This window comes from Pleurodeles waltl, chromosome 11 (assembly GCF_031143425.1).
Source record: "Pleurodeles waltl isolate 20211129_DDA chromosome 11, aPleWal1.hap1.20221129, whole genome shotgun sequence".
NCBI classification, from domain to species: Eukaryota; Metazoa; Chordata; class Amphibia; order Caudata; family Salamandridae; genus Pleurodeles; species Pleurodeles waltl.
In genome coordinates this window covers 819,005,697-819,025,756 of record NC_090450.1, presented here as the reverse complement: position 1 = coordinate 819,025,756, position 20,060 = coordinate 819,005,697, and the positions used below count along the sequence as shown (strand labels likewise).

The window sequence follows — 20,060 nt, the reverse complement described above, 5'->3', positions numbered from 1 at the left end:
CTCTGCGCTTATGTAGCTTGCCTCAATTCAAATTTACTTTGATTTTTATCAAGTGAAAAGCAGAATTCGAGGAGGTCATAACCCTGCCACTGACGACAGTGGTACTGTTTGATACAGAGATTACAATGGTCCGAGGTAGTATGGGCAGACAAGATAACCATTCACAAAGCGCCTCAGATATCAGAACCTATTGACTCTGATTACATTTTTTCAGGGAGGAAATTCCTTGCTATCATAGACTTAATCAGTGGAGGGCAGGAATTCACACAGCCGTCAAGCAAAGCAGTATTTCAAAGAGGCAATTAAGGGAAGGTCACTTTACACACAGCCCATCAGTGAAACTCAGTTGTTCACCAACACCATCAAGCAAATCAGCCAATTACAAAGACCAAGGGAGCAAGACAGTCATTTGCAAACCCCATTCAAAAGATGCCAGAAAGTTGCAGTGCTCATCGGAGAAAGCGATTAGTCAAAGAGCCAATAGAACTGACCCAGCTAGTTCGCCAGGTGAAGGTTCCACAGCAGCCCAACAAAAAATACGAAAAAAACAAAGAACCCGCAGAAAAAGAAAAAAAAAAAAAAAAATCGCCATTCACAGAGCACATGGAAGGAAACCAGATAATCCGAGCATCTTTTGGACATTTTTGGGGCATTTATTGGAGTGGCAATACTAATAAGAATTTCTTAATGAACAAGAGGATATACTGTGAAAAGAAAATATATATTTCCCACATTTTTATCTCAGAGTGCCACTTAAACATATGCGGTTTTAACTAAGAAGGTGAGAAGTGCTGATTAAACTAAGAGTTCTGGTGCAGCAAAGGCACTCTCCCTCTTCCCGCAACACTCACAGAAGCACAGACTTCCCTGCTTCCTGGTGGGGGGTCACTAGATCAAGGTCGGACTATGGACCTAAAAAATGATTGCACCCACAGTATCGACTACCATTATATTGTAAAGGTAAGCAGATGTGGGGTTAGGAATAGTACATCTATAGATACCTATGTATGATAACCTAGGCGATGCACTGAGAGTCAAACCATTTTATACTTATTTTGGTAGATCAATCTTTCGACCATGACAGAGACGTCCAACACTCTCCCGCACGTGAAGAGCACTACATGTTCCCGCATCCACCCTGGATGAGGTAGATGCCCTCGGCAATCAGCTACAGTTTCTTTCATCTCCCCTCCATTCCGATGCTCAGGCTTCACCCTCGAGCCTCCTCTGCCTATCACTCTGTCATGTTAAACTTTGAGTTGAGCATCCCTACATAAAGTCTGAGTCATACTTGGGCCTTCCGCTCAGCAAATTGAGTCTCTCACAATCTGTAAAAACAAAGGCGCTGTGAGACCATGGCTCCCGTACTGGAACCTATGGCTAAAAATGTAAACATAGACTGGTGATAGTAAGGTGAGAGTGTTGGGTAGATCTCAAGAATAAAACTACAGGCATACGTTCATCATCCGTGATACTGTACATGCATGTATCTTGAATATTTCCCTTCGTTTGGATGTTGTGTGGAGTGTTTGCCATCACATTTGAAGACGGACACTCTTTATTTCTGCATTTCGTTTATCCGGTTGTAGATAATAAACACCAGTGATTGCAACCAGGCACCTGCGAACTTGCATATGCCAAATACAGAAATATGAAACGTTATGTTTTTAGATGATGCTTATTACATTTTATTGGAATTTGCTGGAAAAGCTTTCCGCTTTGTATTCTACACATCAACAAGAGAAGTTTCGTTCTGCAGGCTTGATTACCAGAGTCCTGTTAAATTGCTGGACCGTGAATGCGGTAACAAAACAATCACAGTTACCACCAATTTCAAATTTGTGGTAACCCATTAGCAAAGAGGAAGGGGTCCCCAAGGGACCCCCTCCCTCTTGTGAACACATGCGAAAATGTTTTTTAAGAGCAGGCAGTGGCCCCACGGACCACTGCCTACTCTTAAAAAATGAAAAGAAAACTTCATTTTTAAAAGCATCCCCTTTTCCTCTAAGGAAAACAGGCTGCATTTAAAAAAAAAAAAAAGGATAGCTTTAAAAAAAAGCAATCACAACATGGTGGCCTGCTGACCCCAGCAGGCCACCATCCCTGGGATTGTAGCCATTTGCAATGGCTAGCAAATTGAGACCTATCGCATGAATATTAATGACGTAAGTGCATTTGCGAGCCCTTGCGAATGGAGGTATGAAACTCCTGGAGTTTCATACATTCCAATAGCGATTACTTAATTGCGATTCGCTAAAAATCACAACTAGGTATAATGATACATCTGGTCCTTAGATTCGGTAATAGGGAGGGATGCCCTGAACACACCCTTTCCTAATACTGAATCCCAAAACCCAAATCGCAATTCTGTAACGAGTGACCGAACCGCAGTTTGGGCCTTGTACATCCCAAAAAGCATTTTTCTAGTCGCAAACGCGACTAGAAAAATAGCTCTGTAGATGTGGCCCTTATTTACAATCTTTAGGAACGTCTGTGACATTTGAAGCAGAAGAAACATGCATGACCTGTACATACACTTTTACATGAGTTGAAACACAGTGACCCCCCTCCACACCCACCATTTAAAATTAAGTAAACTCAAGATGAGAGGGAGTGAGGTTAAAGAATACTGGAGGGTGAAACATAAGCAATAACTGACGCCAAACTAAAAAATTGTCAAGAAATATGGATTAATTAAATTTGATGGTGCTACGAAGTCATAGCAGAGAAAGTAGTGTCCACTCAGATAAGTTATTGTGCCTGAAGAACAAGTTACTTACCTTCGGTAACGCTTTTTCTGGTGGATACACTAGCTACCTGTGGATTCCTCACCTTATGAATTCTCCCAATGCGCCAGCATTCAACGGAAAATCTTCTTCCCAGCTCTCCACGTCGAAGAGAAAGTCACAATTGCACGGCTCCCACGCGACTCCATCTGACATCACCTTGACAATAAGAGGTCCTCGCCGGTGTGCTGACGTCAGTTTCACCCATTTTTTACGTGCCTTTGAGGCGAACAGGTGAAAACCGACCTCACAATAGCTCAAATGAATGCACACATAAAACCAAATTGATGTAACACAATTACAACAATCATTTAAATAAAGAATTTCAAAACATATATACACTAGTAATACAGAAGTCTTGGTATAACCAGACAGGCAACGGGGAGGCGAGTGGGACTGTGAGGAATCCACAGGTAGCTAGTGTATCCACCAGAAAAAGCATTACCAAAGGTAAGTAACTTGTTCTTCTGATGGATACAACTACCTGTAGATTCCTCACCTTATGAATCGAGGCCCAAAGCAGTACCGCACTCGGAGGTGGGTGCCTGACCGGCCAAACCAAGAAATCCTGCAACACAGAACGTGCAAAATGGCCATCCTCCTAACCTCGGAGTCCAAGCAATAATGCTTTGCGAAAGTGTGGAGGAACGCCCAAGTTGCAGCCTTGCAAATATTCACCACTGGAACCCCTCTAGCCAGGGCCCAAGTAGCAGACTTAGCCCTGGTCGAATGGGCTCTAATACCCTCAGGAGGAACCTTCTTTGCAACGAGTAACAGATCTTAATGGAAAGAAGGACCCACCTGGATATAGTTCTTTTATGGACCGCTCTGCACTTCCTCTTTCCTACATATCCAACGAAGAGTTGGTCCTCCAACCGAAAGTCCTTTGTCCTCTCAATATAAAACTGAGAGCCCTTCTGGGGTCCAAACGATGGAGTCTCTCTTCCTCCTTTGAAGGATGAGGAGGAGGGTAGAAAGATGGAAGGGTAAAGGATTGCGCCATATGAAAAGGAGTAACAACTTTAGGGAGAAAAGCCGCCCTAATTTTCAGCACCACTTTGTCAGGATAGAATGAAGTAAAGGGAGGATTAACACTAAGGGCCAGAAGCTCACCCACACACCTACCAGACGTAATAGCTATCAGGAAAACCGTCTTGAGAACTAAAAATCTTAACGGACAAGAATGCATGGGTTCAAACGGCAAACCCATTAAAAAAAAGTCAAAATCAGATTTAAATCCCACTGAGGCATAAGAAACGGAGTGGGAGGAAATGTAATTGTCAAACCTTTTAGGAACCTAATAACAATAGGCGATTTAAACAAGGAAGGTTGATCCGGAAGGCACAGAAAGGCTGACAGTGCCGACAAATAGCCTTTAACAGTCGCAACTGCACAACCCTTCTGTGTTAAAGTTAAAACAAACAACAGAACATCCGACAGATGGGCTCTCAAGGGATCAATTTGTTTCTCCCCACACTAAGCCACGAATTTTGCCCACCTGCCAGCATAAACAGTCTTAGTGGAGAGTCGCCTGGCCGATAAAATAACATCTACTACCTCTGGTGGGAGAGAGAAAGAACTCAGATTGCCCCGTTCAATCTCTAGACAAGAAGGTGCAGGCTCTGGAGGTGGGGGTGTAGAACCTGCCCCTGCGACTGCGAGAGGTCTGCCCTGAGAGGGAGACGGAGCGGAGGGCACAGTGAGAGTTGGAGAAGGTCCATGTACCATACCCTTCTCAGCCAATCCGGAGCTATTAAAATGACTTGAGCCCGATCTTGGCGAATCTTCCTCAGAATCCGAGGAATCAAGGGTATGGGGGAAAACGCATAAAGCAACTGGTCGCACCAAAACATCTGAAACACGTCCCCCAAAGCTCCTTGCACCGGATACTGGAGGCTGCAGAACAACGGGCAGTGCACGTTCTCCCGAATGGCAAACAGATCTATCCGCAGAGAACTCCACATTCAAAAGATGTGACAGACCAGATCCGGATGGAGACGCCACTCGTGATCAGCTGAGAAATGCCAACGGAGACTGTCCGCACGTACGTTGAGCACTCCAGCCAGATGATATCCGACCAAGCAAATCCGATGGTCCTGAACCAAGGACCAGAGCCGCAGAGCCTCTCTGCAGAGAAGGTACGACCCTACTCCTCCCTGCTTGTTTCTATACCATATCGCAGTAGTGTTGTCCATCAAGACTTGAACTGACGGACCGTGAAGGGACGGAAGGAAGACCTTGAGAGCCAGACCTATCGCCCGCAATTTCTAACAGATTGATATGAAAAGTCCGTTCCACTGGAGACCAAAGACCTTTGATCTCCAGGTCCCCCAGATGAGCTCCCCACCCTAAAGTGAAAGCATCTGTTACGACCGTGGCCACCGGAGGAGGCAGTGAAAATGGCCTTCCTTGGAAGAGGTTGCCGTTCACAGCCCACCATCGTAGATCCGCTGCAGGGTCTCTGGAGAACGATATTGACTCCTCGAGACCCCCTTTGTGCTGAAACCACTGCTTGCGGAGGTACCATTGGCGAGCCCTCATGTGCCAACATGCATGAGTGACCAACAGAATGCAAGAAGCGAACAAACCGAGCAGGCGCAGGACCTTGAGGACTGGAACAACCGCTCCATTTTGAAACATTGGAATCAACACCTGAATGTCCTGAATCTGCTGAGGCGGAGGATAGGCCTGATTCAATGTTGTATCCACTGCTGCCCCTATGAACAGGAGGCGCTGAGAGGGCTCCAGGTGAGACTTGGGCACATTTATCGAAAAGCCCAGACTGAACAACAACTGAGTTGTCATCTGCAAGTGATGGAGCACAAGCTCTGGAGACTTGGCTTTGATCAACCAATCGTCCAGGTAAGGGAATATCGATATTCCCTTCCTTCTGAGACTTGCTGCAACCACCACCATCACCTTTGTGAAGACTCGAGGTGCTGAATTAAGACCAAACAGAAGAACAGCAAACTGGTAGTGTTGCAACCCCACCACAAACCGGAGATACTTTCTGTGCGACTTGAGAATAGGGATATGAAAGTAAGCATCCTGCAAGTCGACAGATACCCATCCAATCCTCTTCGTTCAACACCAGAAGTACCTGCGCTAGAGTCAGCATCTTGAATTTCTCCTGTTTGAGGAACAAATTCAAAATCCTGAGATCCAGGATTTCTCTTAACTGACCATCCTTCTTGGGCATCAGGAAATATCTTGATTAACAACCCTGACCCCTTTCCTGCTCGGGAACCAACTCCACTGCACCTTTTAATAACAGGATTTGCACCTCCTGCTGCAACAACAGGAGATGGACTTCTGAACAAAACGAGGGACGGGGAGGTAAGGGAGGTGGGGGAACTCCTGAAATGGAAGAGCATATCCTTTCCTCACAATATTTAGAACCCAGGAGTCTGATGTGGTTAACTCCAACTCGCAGAGAAAAAGACGTAACCTTCCCTCTACAGGAGAAGTATGGCTCAAAATGGGCAGAAAACTAGGGCTGCTCACCTTGATGTTGTACCCCAGAGGAAGAGGATGATGCAAGGTGCTGCCGAGTGGCCCCTCTTGTCCGAACCCTCCACCGCCCTCTAAAGGATATATATGGGAGGCTGGCAGGCTGTTGGACTGTGGACTCCCACGGTAAACGGCTCCACGCCCAAACCCCCTGAACCTCCGAAAGGACCTGAAAGGGGTAGTAGTGGACGCCTGCAGACTTCGCTGTGGCCCTACTGTCCTTAAAGCGCTCTAAGATAGAGTCAGCTTTAGCTCCAAACAACTTCTCTCCATCAAAAGACAGGTCCAAAAGAGTGGTCTGGACATCTGAAGAAAAGCCACAGGACCTCAGCCATGCATGCCTCCTGTTAGCGATAGAGGTACCCATCGCCCTGGCCAATGAGTCTGTAGGATCCAGACTAGACTGGATAATCTGCTTAGCCACAGCCTGAGCTTCTGACAGGAGCTCACCGAATTGTCTTTGCATCTCCTGCGGCAAATCTGGAACCACAGCATTAGCAGTGTCCATCAGGGTGTGCACATATCTACCTAACACACAGGTAGCATTTGGTGCTTTCAGGGCCACACTACAGAAAGAAAAAAAAGTCTTCTTCGCCAACTGCTCCATTCTCTTGGACTCCCTGTCCGAGGGACTCACAGGGAAGGAGCCTGGTGCAGAATGTGTGGCACATAAGGCCTGAACTACCAGACTGTCCTGGGTGGGATACTTTGACAAAAATCCTGGATCTCCAGGAGCCACCATATACCGTCTTGCCATACATCTGTTCACAGCTGGGGACGACACAGGCTTCCTCCATTCCTCTAAAATAGACTCCGTAAGAATATCATTAAATGGGAGCAATGGTTCTGCTGAAGCCGAAGAAGGATGCAGGACCTCAGTTAAAATACTTGTTTTCACCTCAGCAGCAGGCAACGGCAGATCCAAGAAATTCGCTGCCTTCCTGACCACAGAATGGAAAGAGGCAGCTTCCTCTGTAAACTCCCCTGGAGAAGAAAGGTCCCACTTCAGGGAAGTGTCTAGCCCACTGTTTGAGTCTAGGTCTTGATATTCCCCCAGGGGCTCCGCAATCTCTCCTTCTTCCAGCAGCTGTCTTTGGTACTCCTGCTCCTCTAAAAGCCTTAGTGCTTTTCTGCGCGACCTCAGCCTGGCCTCCAACCTTGGCGTCGACATAGAGTTAGCCGACGTCTATGACACCGGCCTCAAGACTGAAAGACGAGGGCCAGGAGAAGAAGGAGACACACTATGGTCCAATCCGGATCCATCCGGTGCCGGAGCGGATCCCATCAGCGCCATGGACACCTGAGGCTCCATCATTGGCGTTGAATGATAAGGCGAAGTCGTCGGCGCTGCAGGTCTATAAGACAATGTCATCGGCGCCGTAGGCCGTTGAGGTGAAGTCATCGGCGCCGAACCGGCACCCTCAGCTGGATAAAAGGGCATAAACGGTGCCGCCTTGTATGGAGCTGGGGAGCCCAATGTAAATGCCAAAGGACCCGTGGGACCAGCAGGGGCCATAATATTAAACATGGAATTTCAAAATGCCACCGGATCCACTCCCGGGGCCGGGAAGGCAGGATACCACTGGTCTTCATGCAGCACTTGCGCCGGCTGAGCATCTGAATCCTGCACCCCAGGCGAAAAACGAGGACTCTGTTGAGGCGCGACCACCTCGAAGACTGACGGCGCCGGAGAAGCTTGGGGGCTTTGAGGCTGTGGAGTCACCGTAGGACTAACCTCCCACATCGTGCAGCGCCATGTAGATGGAGACCTGGACCTTGAACGGCTTCAAGCCGAACGACGCCGAGAGTCATGTCGACGCCGCTTCTTATGTTTTTTCGAAGAAGTGTGAGAAGACGATCGACGATGACTTCTACGTCCTTTCTACGTCTTAGCCAAAAAAAAGAGTTTGGCTTCTCTCTCCTTCAGCGCCTTCGGATTCATGCTTTGGCAAGACACACACTCCTTGACATCAAGCCATCAACTTAACATCAACTTAAACACCAAAGGCAATCATCATAAGGGTCCTTAACTGACATGCAACCCCTGCACTCCCAACAAGGCTTAAACTACGACTTCCTAGGAGGAGACACTTTAACCAGAGACAAGAGGAAACACCTTCGAAACAGTAGCAAGAGCTAGGAGAAAACCGTTAGCATCGAAGGCACGGAAAATAAGAAACTGGTGTCAGCATGCCGGCGAGGACCTCTTATTGTCACGGTGACGTCAGACGGAGTCGCGTGGGAGCCATGCAATTGTGACTGACATCCTCGTCGACGTTGAGAGCTGGGAAGAAGATTTTCCGTTGAATGCTGGGTCATTGGGAGAATTCATAAGGTGAGAAATCCACAGGTAGTTGTATCCATCAGAAACAGGGCTACCAACCGTGGATGAGGTACTGACTATTGCTACTCAACACTGGACAGTGTGAAAATTAGCCCAGATGGATGGCTTCATGAAGACGAGTCCAAGATCAGTCTTTCTGAACTGACAACAAAAAGTCCTGTTGAAAAGGGGAGGAAGAGACCAATCCTTTGAGGAACCTTTGCTTTCACCACTGCTTTAGCATGCAGTGTGAGTCTCGAAGACATGTTCAAAATTGATATGTGAATTTATTCAAAGATTCCTCTATCATGTATGGTAATGTACTCACCTTCTCTTTGTAGTGATAAAAGCTATCAAGATCAAACCTTGTCAGTTTTACTGCAGCAACTGAAAGTGAATTAATGGAGGCATTTGAAAGAAAAATTGTTAACTTGAAATTCCTCAATTACAGAATTCAATTCCATTCCATTGCTTTTAGCTCCCTTATTGCATAACAGAAAGTGAGCAAACATATGAATATCAGTCCTGGGCACACTCTAAAAGGAGAAGTCTAGGTCAAACTGATAGGTCATGTCAACTCTGCACAGGAACATTAGAAGCAATTAATACATTTTGTATTTCTTAGGGCTCATCGGTGATGTACACCTAAGTTCCTAGGCACAGTGGTATTAGGACTCACCGTTGGAAAAGGTTGAACTGTTCTTGCATATGTATTATTAATTGAAAGATACATATTGCATCCTAGGTGATATTGTTTTTTTTCTAATAAAAAGAAGGTTCTAACATATAATTGCCAACATGATCAGGAGACACAGCAGAATTACTTAAGAAGTGTATGTGCAATATATGAGTATAGTTTAAACGTGTATGATTTTTGCTGTGTGAACATTCGATTGCTTCCCAATGCAGGACCACAGTAAAGGTTATTAATATAGAGTTTACCCCTGAGGAAAACATCAGCACTCTGTAACATCCATTATTTTGCTACCACTCCCAACTGACGAAATTAGCTAAATAGCTATGACAATCTGCAATAAAGAAACTCCTTACTATTCTTTAAAGGTTATAAAGCTTAATTATCTCTCACTCAAGATTTGAAATTCACAAGGCAGAGACTCCGTGATGATAAAGGAAGAAGGATGAGAGAGAGGGAGGAACAGAAAGTGCCCTTGTCAGGTCCTTGCCTCTCCATTACCTCCATGTATCAACCAAGAAGCTAATGAGGGGCAAAGGATGAGATAGTGGGTCAATCCTTTGATGTCATTCAATGACATCAAAGTGTTGCCCCCAGTGACATCTGTAGCCCCTAATAGTTTGGTGAAAAGACCACTATGGAAAGGAGGGTGAGTAATGATATACAGGCAGGAAATAGAAAGAGGATAAAGGGAGAGAAAACAAGTGGTTGGAAATAACAGTCTGTCAAGGAAGAAGGAAAAACATTGGGAAGGTGAGAGCTGATGAGATACATAAAAGAACGGAAGGAGGTTAAGGGGATATGTGTGGAAAGACTGGATGCATCCTCACCTCTGGAGGGTTCCAATTTGTTATGATGTTATCGGCATCCACGTGTTTCCGGAACTCAACATGCTGGTGAAACAGAAAATACAAGTGAGAATAAATGCAGATCTCTGTGGCTCCGTTCTTACTAACGACTTCTCTCCCTCGTCTGGGCGTAATAAGGTGATTAGTGAGATGCATCCTCCCCACGTTCTGGGACATGTGTCCTGGAACAAGAGAGCTCTTCTAGTGCACTTCAACCCTGGCCTGACTCACCCTGAAACAGACAAAGGGCAAGATGTGTCATTCTTCACAGTAATGATTACCTATTTGCGATTGTTAATTGCGATTCACTAAGTAATCGCTACTGGAATGTATGAAACTCCAGGAGTTTCATACTGCGATTTGCAAGGGCTCGCAAATGGACCTACCTCATTAATATTCATGAGGTAGGTCGCAATTTGCAAGCCATTGCGAATGGCTACAATCACAGGGATCGTGTCCTGCTGGGCTCAGCAGACTACCATGTCTGTGATTGCTTTTCAATAAAGCAATCTTTTTCTTTTCAAATGCAGCCCATTTTCTTTAAAGGAGAACGGGATGCGTTTGAAAATGAAAGGTTTTCATTTCATTTTTTAAGAGTAGGCAGTGGTCCGTGGGACCACTGCCTGCTCTTAAAAAAACGTTTTTGCATGTGTTCACAAAGGGGTAGGGGGCCTTTGAGGACCCCTTCCTCTTTGTGAATGGGTCACCACCAATTTGAAATTGGTGGTAACTGTGATTGTTTTGCGACCGCATTCACAGTCACAAAACAATCATACATACCTCTGCGATTCAGTATTAGGAAGGGACGCCCTTGACATGTCCCTTACTAATACCGAATCGGTATGTAGTCGCAAATCCAATTTGCGATTTGGTAACGTTACCGAATTGCAAATTGGACTTGTTACATACCAAAATGCATTTTTGTGATCGCAAGCGGGGATCGCAAAAATGTTTGACACATTTGGCCCAAAGTGACTAGATTAAGCGATGGAAGACTATTTCACCATTTTTCAAGTCATGGCGTCTTCTTTCGCTGAATTCGGAACATGAAAACTGTGTGAAATGCATCTCAAACCTTTACCACAATACAGATCTAGATACAGACAGTATATATCACTTAAAAACGCACCATGTTGCACTATTCCTCACAAAGTCAAGGGGATACATCGGTTTGTTTACCAGTAGGTACTGAGACAGCTTCACAAGTTTCACAGTGCACCTCAGCATCTCACTTACATCACCACCCGCTATTTGAGTGCTTGCACCAAAGACACAGATCTGCCAGAGTGTAAGGTAACAATGTCAGAATCATCTTTAATCCCAATGCCATGAACTCTCCAACACCTTGCCTATGACTCACAATCCAGCTGTGCTCCAACACAGTCTAATACCGGCCTACATACAACACTTCCTAGCCTTTTAGTATATGATAATGTAGATAACAGGTTCAGTAACAATACAATAAAACTGCTGACCTTTCTTTCCCTCCCCTTTTATCTGATCTGAGGTGTTACCACACTCGGGGCAGCCCGGGACATCCCTTTTCATCTCATGCCTCTGTATAAACCCAAAAGGGCAGATTTCACAACCCCTTTGGATTAAGGCAGTATTAGCTATCATTTTTTCATCCCGCTTGGCATGCAGCTGGCTGGCTTGTGTTAGAGACAAAGGAAGAGCATGAGGTGCTGGATAAAAGGCTTATCTGTGTCTCTGAAATTCCCAGCTTAGAAGGATGCGTTTTATTGTTTTTTATATGCCAGGACCAAAGTCCCATCTTCCAAGATCTCACCTTACGCAGCATGGCCTCCGCTTTCTGCAGATTGAAAGTTCTAGCTGAAATATAAGAAGATAGATTACAATCTGTGGATAACAACAGCCTATGAGACTTTGCACGGGTCAATGCCAACGAAACATCTACCTTCAATTACCCTAATTTCCAATTTATTAGCCAGCTTTCGCTCTTTGCCAACCAGCAATCATGATGAAATCCCATGCTTGAAGCTACCTCCGTCTGGCACCGAGCCCTGGGCTAATGTGAATAGACAGCATGTGACTCACAGATCAATGCACCATTTATGAGCAAATCATCTACAGTTTAATTGTGCCCGTAACAACAGCAACAACATCCTCCCAACACCATGCAACTACAGTAAGCTGAGCAAACTGCCACAAAAAACACACTCTTCACCAACCACACAGTGTTAGCTGCTTCACGGTGTAGCCCAAAAGAACACCCTCCACCACCCAGTAAGAGTCAACTGCTTAAAACAGTATTCTTAAATAATATCAAGACATCACCTACCAAGTGTTCGCTGGTAGAATTGACACTCAAGGAAAAACAATCGTTCCTAGCTTCCAGAAACTACACCCTGGAATGACCACTGTCCAACAGTAATCAATCCTTACTAACTTCTAGAAATAGTGATCTGATATAGCCCGACACCAAGCAATACGTATTCGTTTTTTCCAACTATCTTATGAAATACCCCTAACGCCAAGAAACGTTAAACTTTTGCATGCTATGCCTAAGGGGGTACTGCCAGTGTAAGGTCTTCAATCAAACTTGGTAGACAGATGGCATACACCCTGGAAGCAGTTGAACACATCAGTAGTACATGGCGTGGATGCCACGGGTGTACTCCCCGGTATACAGCTTTAAAGCCACAGACAGTGCCACAATTATACAACTTGGAAATCACAATGGGTGCAGGCCCAACCGAACCATGGAAGAAGGAAACTTTCTTGCCTGTAATACTAGTTCTCAGTCATATGAATCTTTATTGAATCCAAAGGGAGAATGGGAAATAGTATCCAAGAATATCAGGAAAGATCCTACGGTGGAGAAGTAAGGAGCTCCGGTCTGCACATGGGCAAAGGAAAACACATTGGTATGCTGAAGAAGACATCAGGTGCTGAAAACGCATAGCCTGGAAGTTAAGGCAGCACTCACAATACAATAAGAACAATACGCTCTTTGGAATTCAAGAAAGTACCTAGAGGAATACCTAGAAGCGACAACTGATACGACTAAAACACATAGTGCAAGAACAAGAAATGTTGCCAGAAGATATCTTCAAGTAATATGATAAACATACAGCACACTCCCCGGTTACAATATGAGGCCCCACCAGCACATGGCCTGTAAGTCGCAGCAAGGGTGCCCACCAGCTCTTGAAATATGTTTTTAGTATCCCATTGCTATCCACATTTCTGAAAGTTGCCTTGCAGTTAAAACTGCAGCTTATGGACTGGAAGTCACTAAAGGTCCAAATAGCACATATCATGGAAGCCAACGCGGCAAATCCCCTCCCTATACAGGGCGATACAGTCATAGAGGAGCTGCCAACATGCTGTCTGGATGTTACTTGAGATGCCCATATCAAGGATAAGACTGGCAATACCAAGTCTGAAGGTCACAACATGCAGCCTTTACAGGCAAAATCCTGAAGCATTTAGTCTGCAAACCACAGGATCAACAAAAGTGAACAGAGTGGCAATCACAGAAGGTGGTGCCAGTACAAGAACTGTACTACATGCTACCTGGAAACATCAAGGGGGTTATTCTAACTTTGGAGGAGGTGTTAATCCGTCCCAAAAGTGACGGAAAAGTGACGGATTTACCACCAGCCGTATTACGAGTCCATTATATCCTATGGAACTCGTAATACGGCTGGTGGTATATCCGTCACTTTACCGTCACTTTTGGGACGGATTAACACTCCTCCAAAGTTAGAATAACCCCCCAAGTGTCCAGCAACACATGCCTGGATGCCATAATAGGGTTCCTGCCAGAACAGATCTTTCGAATCACAGAGGGTACCTGCCAGCAAGTTGCAGAATTGATGTCACGGGCCGTGACAGAAGCTTAATACCTCAAAACCACTAGGTGGGTCTGCTTGCACGTGGCCTTAAATGGTTGCAATGGGTCTGCATACTTACGGGCCACAAAGAGTTATTAAGGGAGAATCACACTATAAATTTCGACACTATCAGTTCACTTGACAACACCATAGAATTTTCCATGCACATTACTGGAATAACTATGGGAGAAAGGACTTCCAGGGGCAAGACTAGGATAGACTCACCTGAGCTCTTTTGAAGAACAGTGGAAGAGATGGTGCATGGGGAGCACGTGCTCTTTAGACCTTATAGGATACTAACACTCCAACAAATACAAACGCAAAAGGACACGTTTCAAACTGTTTTCTAAACTGTCCTGACAGCACACAGTCTACAATACCAAGGAGGAAAGTTAAAGAACAGAGGCACTCGCAGATTCGTGGTCTGTGTCTGTAAAACTAAAACTGCGACAAGCGGCTCAGAAAGCAAGGCTTTGGTATTATGAGGAACAGCTCATCGCACAGAGGAAGTTGAGGATTTCCCAACTGACCATAAGACTTACATATCCAGGACTTTAGCAACCCTCGAAAACCAGTCAGAGCACCAAATCTGCTAGCGGACGGAGTCATCCCTCTCACGTGAAAACTTATGTTTCAATCCAAAAGTATTTGTGACAAGGTCAAAAACCTTGGTGTTTACCACCACAACGGCCATGAACCATCAAGCCAACGGTATTTTAAGGAACACCTTTCTTTCCGGTAGTGATCGGCAGCACACCTACCGGTCCTCACCACAATAATCTTTGAGCTTTTAATAAATTTCGAAACCAACCTAAAAGTCTGTATTATGGTATATCTGGAATACTAATCAGAAAAACGACTGAAAGGACTTTACAATGATGTCAGAAAGTACAAGTAGTTTGCCGAAGCAGAGAAGGCCCCACACTTTGTGCGCACGTGTCTAGTGCACAGGTCTTAGACAATGGTGCAAAGTTCATCCTCACATTTACAGTGTGCTTCTCTCACGCTGGCCTGGGTCCATTACCAGCCTTTAGAATGGCTCAGTGAGTTCCCCATTTGAATCCACGACGGTCTGCAGTGTGCAAGGCCAACCCAGCCTTCCATCCTTCTGAAGTCAGTAAACTAGCTACCTAAGTGGTGACACCAGCTAGTTGGAACACTTAGAAACGGTAAAAGTGTATTATAACTACAGAATAAGTTATGATAAGGGTATGGGGCAAGATGATGTTTTAGATTGGAAGGGGTAGATTTTGAGCGACCTTTTGAAGGTACCCTAGGAAGAAACGTGTCTCAAGTATGGAAGAGTACTCAAAATTTATGGTGCTCTAAGGAATGTGGACTTTCATCTTGGCGGAGCTTGAGGCTCGAAAGAAAACACTGGGATGGGACATGTATGGAATTGGACATGGGGTAGTGGCCATTGCACTTGGCAACATGGAAGCCATGAAGCAAGTCCATCCAAGGATTGAGGAATAAGTAGAGAACCTACAGTAAACCATGAACAGCAAGGTCTATCATCCGTATGTGGGGTTCTTCTCTGGAGCGTAATGAGGGTATAGGTTTCAAGGCTTTAGTACTGTAGGAAGTAGGGCGGAAGCCGATGAGGAATCTGTTCAGACTAGACTGTGAAAGATCATTGCCTGGGTAAGAGGTGAGGAGGATTCTGCAGATGATGTAGCTAACGGCTTGAAAATCAAAGGAATAAAGGCAAAGAGCCACATTTCATGGTCGCAGTTAACAAAAAACTTACCTAGAAGGATCAGAGAGAATGGAGTCAGATGGGATAGAAAGGAAATATTGAATGGTTTGGAGCTGCCACTGAAACGATATCTTCCATGGGAATCCTGGCTGCTTTCAACTTGGGACCAGACGTACTCCACTTGTTATAAGTCAATGAAAACCTCGTGAGGATGGGGTTATCAGTTTGCCCTCTTTTAGCATCGTGTGCGACACATGATGCTGTAGCAACAAAAGGAGCATTGTTTGGAATCAATTAGTGGAGGCATGTGAACCTGCAGGGCTATAATTCCCATCTAAGGTGATTAGCCAGATATAAATAAGAAGCATAAACGTGTAGTATGGGGAGAGCTCAGCCCGGGCTTTCCATGGTGAAATGTAATGCTACAGTTCAGAGACAACTCAAATTAACATTAGTAAGTGCGAAGCGAATTAGTTTACAGGACCTGGAAGATCTCACTTTAGCATCTGGGAGTGTGGGATCATGATATTGTAGCCCAAATGGAGCACATCTCAGCATCAGTAAGTGTTAGATCCATTTGGCTACAGTGCAGAGAACACTCCGCTGTGTGGAAGGGAATGTGGCACCCATGAGACTGCAGTCCTGGGGAGCCGTGCCTGCTCTAAGGAGTACAGTAACACACTTGTTAAGTTATAGGGCTTCATGCTGGGTAGGAATGCTATCTCCGATCCCACATAAATCCCTTAACAAAAAGGAGCGAAGATCCAAATTAAGTTTTTTGTGGAATTAAACATGTCCTACCCATTAAAGATTTTAAACACTTGATCTAATGTCTAGTTTTTGAACATTATAAAATGGCAACTCCTTACTTGAATACCAAAGTTTCATCTTGCCCCATTGAAAGTCGCACTCTATGCTGCAACTAGCCTAGACTTAGGGACCATAAGTCTGACCATAGCACACTAATCCTGTTTTCCCTGAAATGGCTATCGGTCGAAGCTAGAAATCTTCCTAAACTGACATGCATTATTCATGAAACTCTTTATTCTGAGACTCAAACTAGCTAACAAATAAAATAATTGCCTCAGGTAGACAAAAGCAACTAAGTAGCATAGGCCTCCTTATACTTCAATTCAAATACATTCTAAACATTGTCCATACTTCTGAAACCCCCTTGCTTACCATGTACCTTTTCGCATAAGTGCCTTAAATGGCTCCTCTACACCATTTTCAATGATGTGGGTCTTGTACACCTAAGTGTATTTCATCCTTGTACAGGGGTAATATTCATCATTTGATTCTGATATCAACTGTGTAATTTCTGGCAGCGCTGTAGCATCCTCTGAGTCTTTCCCATGCTAACAAAACACAAATAAATAAATGGTGGTGTAGGAACTGGTAGAGGTAAGTCTTGTGTAACGAAGTGTTGGACCCTACTAAGGCGCAGGGCTGGGGAATCTCGGGCTGATGTAAGAGACTGTAAGTGCGATTCTGTGGCCGCTACATGTGGTGGGACCCATAAAGGTACATTAAACGAGGAGAACTGTCTGCTACAATGAAGTGTACAAGAAAAGAGCTTACAGTAGCGGGGGAGCTCTACCAAATAAAGAAAGATGTAGGGCCTTGTAAGGCTGCAGTACTGGAGGAGCTGTGCCTGCTGTAAAGATTTGTGGGACCTAATATAGGGCAGAACTGCGGGACCTCTGCCTAGTGTAACGAATAATTTGCTGCATAGGGTTGCAGATCAGAGATAGCGAAGCATTCTGTAAGAAGTTGTGGCTCCACGGGGGTGCAATAGTGGGGCAGCTGAGTCTGACATAAATACGCGTACAACCATTATACTGCAGTACTGGGAGAGCTCTGTCTTGTGAAAGGCAGGGTAGAACCCTTTAGGATTTCTTGCTGAGCTCTGCCTCCTGTAAATGTGTGTTAACATCCAGGTACGTAGTTCACAAAGAAAACGGGGCTAGATAATGTTGAAGAAATCCTTTACTGCACCTGGAACGGAGTACAACTGGTAAACACAGTAGAGCAACCCAAAGACACATCAGCCAGCACTCCACAAATTCTCAGTTGACAAGATCCACTCAATGTACATTCCAGCATTTACCACTATTCTACATTTTTCAAGCCAGTACCAGTGTGAGACATATGGGGTGAATTGCTGGAAAGCTGGGATGTTGTAAAGAATAGTGAGATGCATAGAGTGCAGTAATAAGTGAGCTATGTCTGTTATAAAGGATGATCTAGTTCAAGGGTGTGCGTTAGGTTGTAGTACGTTGGGAACTTCGGCTAGTCTAAGGGATTCTGAGATCTATGTACGTGCCGTAGAATGGGAGCTATGCCAGGTGTGAGGGAGTGTGGAACTCATGAGGCTGCAGCAATCAGTACCGGGGCGCTCTTTCTGAGGTAAGGGATTACGAAACCCATGAATATCTAGTGCTGGGGAGCAATACCTGGCGTAACAGAGAGTGGAACTCATGAAGATGCGGTACTACAGAGCTTTGTGTAGTGTAAGGAAGTGTGGGGTCCATAAGATGGCACTGCTGTGGAACCAAAACAAGACAAGCAAAGAGGAGAGTGTGGGGCATCAGTATGACCTGCTGATAAAGTAATTGTGTAGATGCGGTTGGAAAAGTAGATCTTTGGGTTCTTGCTGAAGCTGAGATAGTCAATATAACCCCCATGATCTCAGCTAAAGTTCCATTACAAAACGTTAATCCTTAACTTGAACATCGTGCAGGGCGTTTGCTAGGTCATGGTGCTGGAGATAAGGGGGAAGGAAGCTTATCTCTGGGGAGATAGTTTGTCCTGCTGCTCCCTCCAACCTTTAAACTCTCCCCACACACTCCAGTGTCCTATCCCTACGAGCTGGTACAACTCCAGCCCCACGCCTCCAACACGTATACACACACGGCCCTTCTTTCCCTCCACCACGCACACTTACATCTCCCCAATGCTTACCTCTGAGCCATCGCAGGAGGTAATAGTCGTCCTGGTCTGGGAGCCTTGGCAGCACATCCTTGATATTCTCACGGAACTAAGGAGACAGAAAGCAAAGTAGCAGGTTTAACGTGCTGAAAGGACTGGAGAAAGGTACAAGCTGTACGGCCAGAACACCACCAAAAACTCTGATTACTGTCAGGGGATCAGAGCAGCAGGAGCTCAAATCAGAGGTGCTAGGGGTACTGTAGCACCCCCAAAAATAACCATGCTGGAGTTCAGAAGGTGAACGAGCAGTAGAGATGCATTTAAGTTTTGTTTGTATCTTGTCACAGAAGCCACATGTTAGGCTGTCTTCTAATAAACTGCTGGTTATTCCTTTAGCGCGGAGACTGGGGTTTAAAGCGAGCGGGTTTTGTAATGTGAACTGTGTGACAGTCTTGCTGAGTATGAAAGGAAAAGCTCAGGGATGTTATTTTTTTTCTGACGCACAAGAAGTCTGGAACTGTACAAATATTTCAAAATATATCAGCAAATAGAAAAGCACAAATTAATCACTTCCTGTAGTAATTCTGAATGAAATGTAAATCAATATTTAAGCAGGATTGAAACAAATCAAGCCACTTTAGTTGTTGATGTGCAGATGATAAATATTCACTAAAACCCAATTTCGACACGTTACTATTTGTGGGCTATATATTGTCATCAGTCAAACTACATGCCTTGGCAAATTTAGTGGCCATTTCAATGGAAAATGCCGTGTCTGTAAATGGCAGTGCGCTACTACACCACAATTTATGAATATATTTACGACAGTGTGCTGCAAAATGTACCACCATGTAGATACCACAACTTTACCACTCCTCAGCTGAATTGACTTGGCTCATTTGCTACATCTGTTTGTGTGAAGCTGGACTTATTCACAGTGCCAATGACTCCAGTGACATAACACTGACTGCAGCACCTACACTCTCACAATTGTTCCAGCACAACTGGATCAGAGTCCTGATGGTTACTGCGGAAGTTATCGCATAAATCTTTCACTCATCGCGCTCTGAAGGCCCCAGCCAGACAGCACTCACACAAACACACTTCACAATATCGGAGGGCTCCTGCTACTGATACCATGCGCGCGCGCGCGCACACACACACACACACACACACACACACACACACGCACGCACGCACGCACGCACACGCACGCACACACGCACGCGCGCACGCACACACACACACAGTTGTCACACTGTCCGCAAACCGCTGCTACATCTCTCGTAATACCAGAGGATGATCGACACGGAGGTACACTGCAGAGAAAGCCCATCAGGCTGCCTGTCCGGAGGGCTGAGAGCGGCAGGGTGATAGGAGGTGGACCAGAGCATTTCACTTATAGTAGC

The 20,060-nt window shown here is 45.2% G+C and overlaps 1 protein-coding gene across 2 annotated transcripts in view; it reads right to left on the bottom strand.

Annotated features, from left to right (window-relative positions):
* The window catches only part of LOC138266166 (SEC14-like protein 2), a 212,973-nt gene that overhangs the window by 131,172 nt on the left and 61,741 nt on the right, over nucleotides 1-20,060 (bottom strand). For both annotated transcript variants that reach the window (XM_069214635.1, XM_069214636.1), the window contains exons 2-4: nucleotides 18,685-18,760; nucleotides 11,951-11,994; nucleotides 10,144-10,206 (exon numbers count right to left, since the gene is read on the bottom strand). In XM_069214635.1, coding sequence (XP_069070736.1) covers nucleotides 10,144-10,206; nucleotides 11,951-11,994; nucleotides 18,685-18,760 — 183 coding nt within the window. The remainder of the gene's footprint in view (nucleotides 1-10,143; nucleotides 10,207-11,950; nucleotides 11,995-18,684; nucleotides 18,761-20,060) is intronic.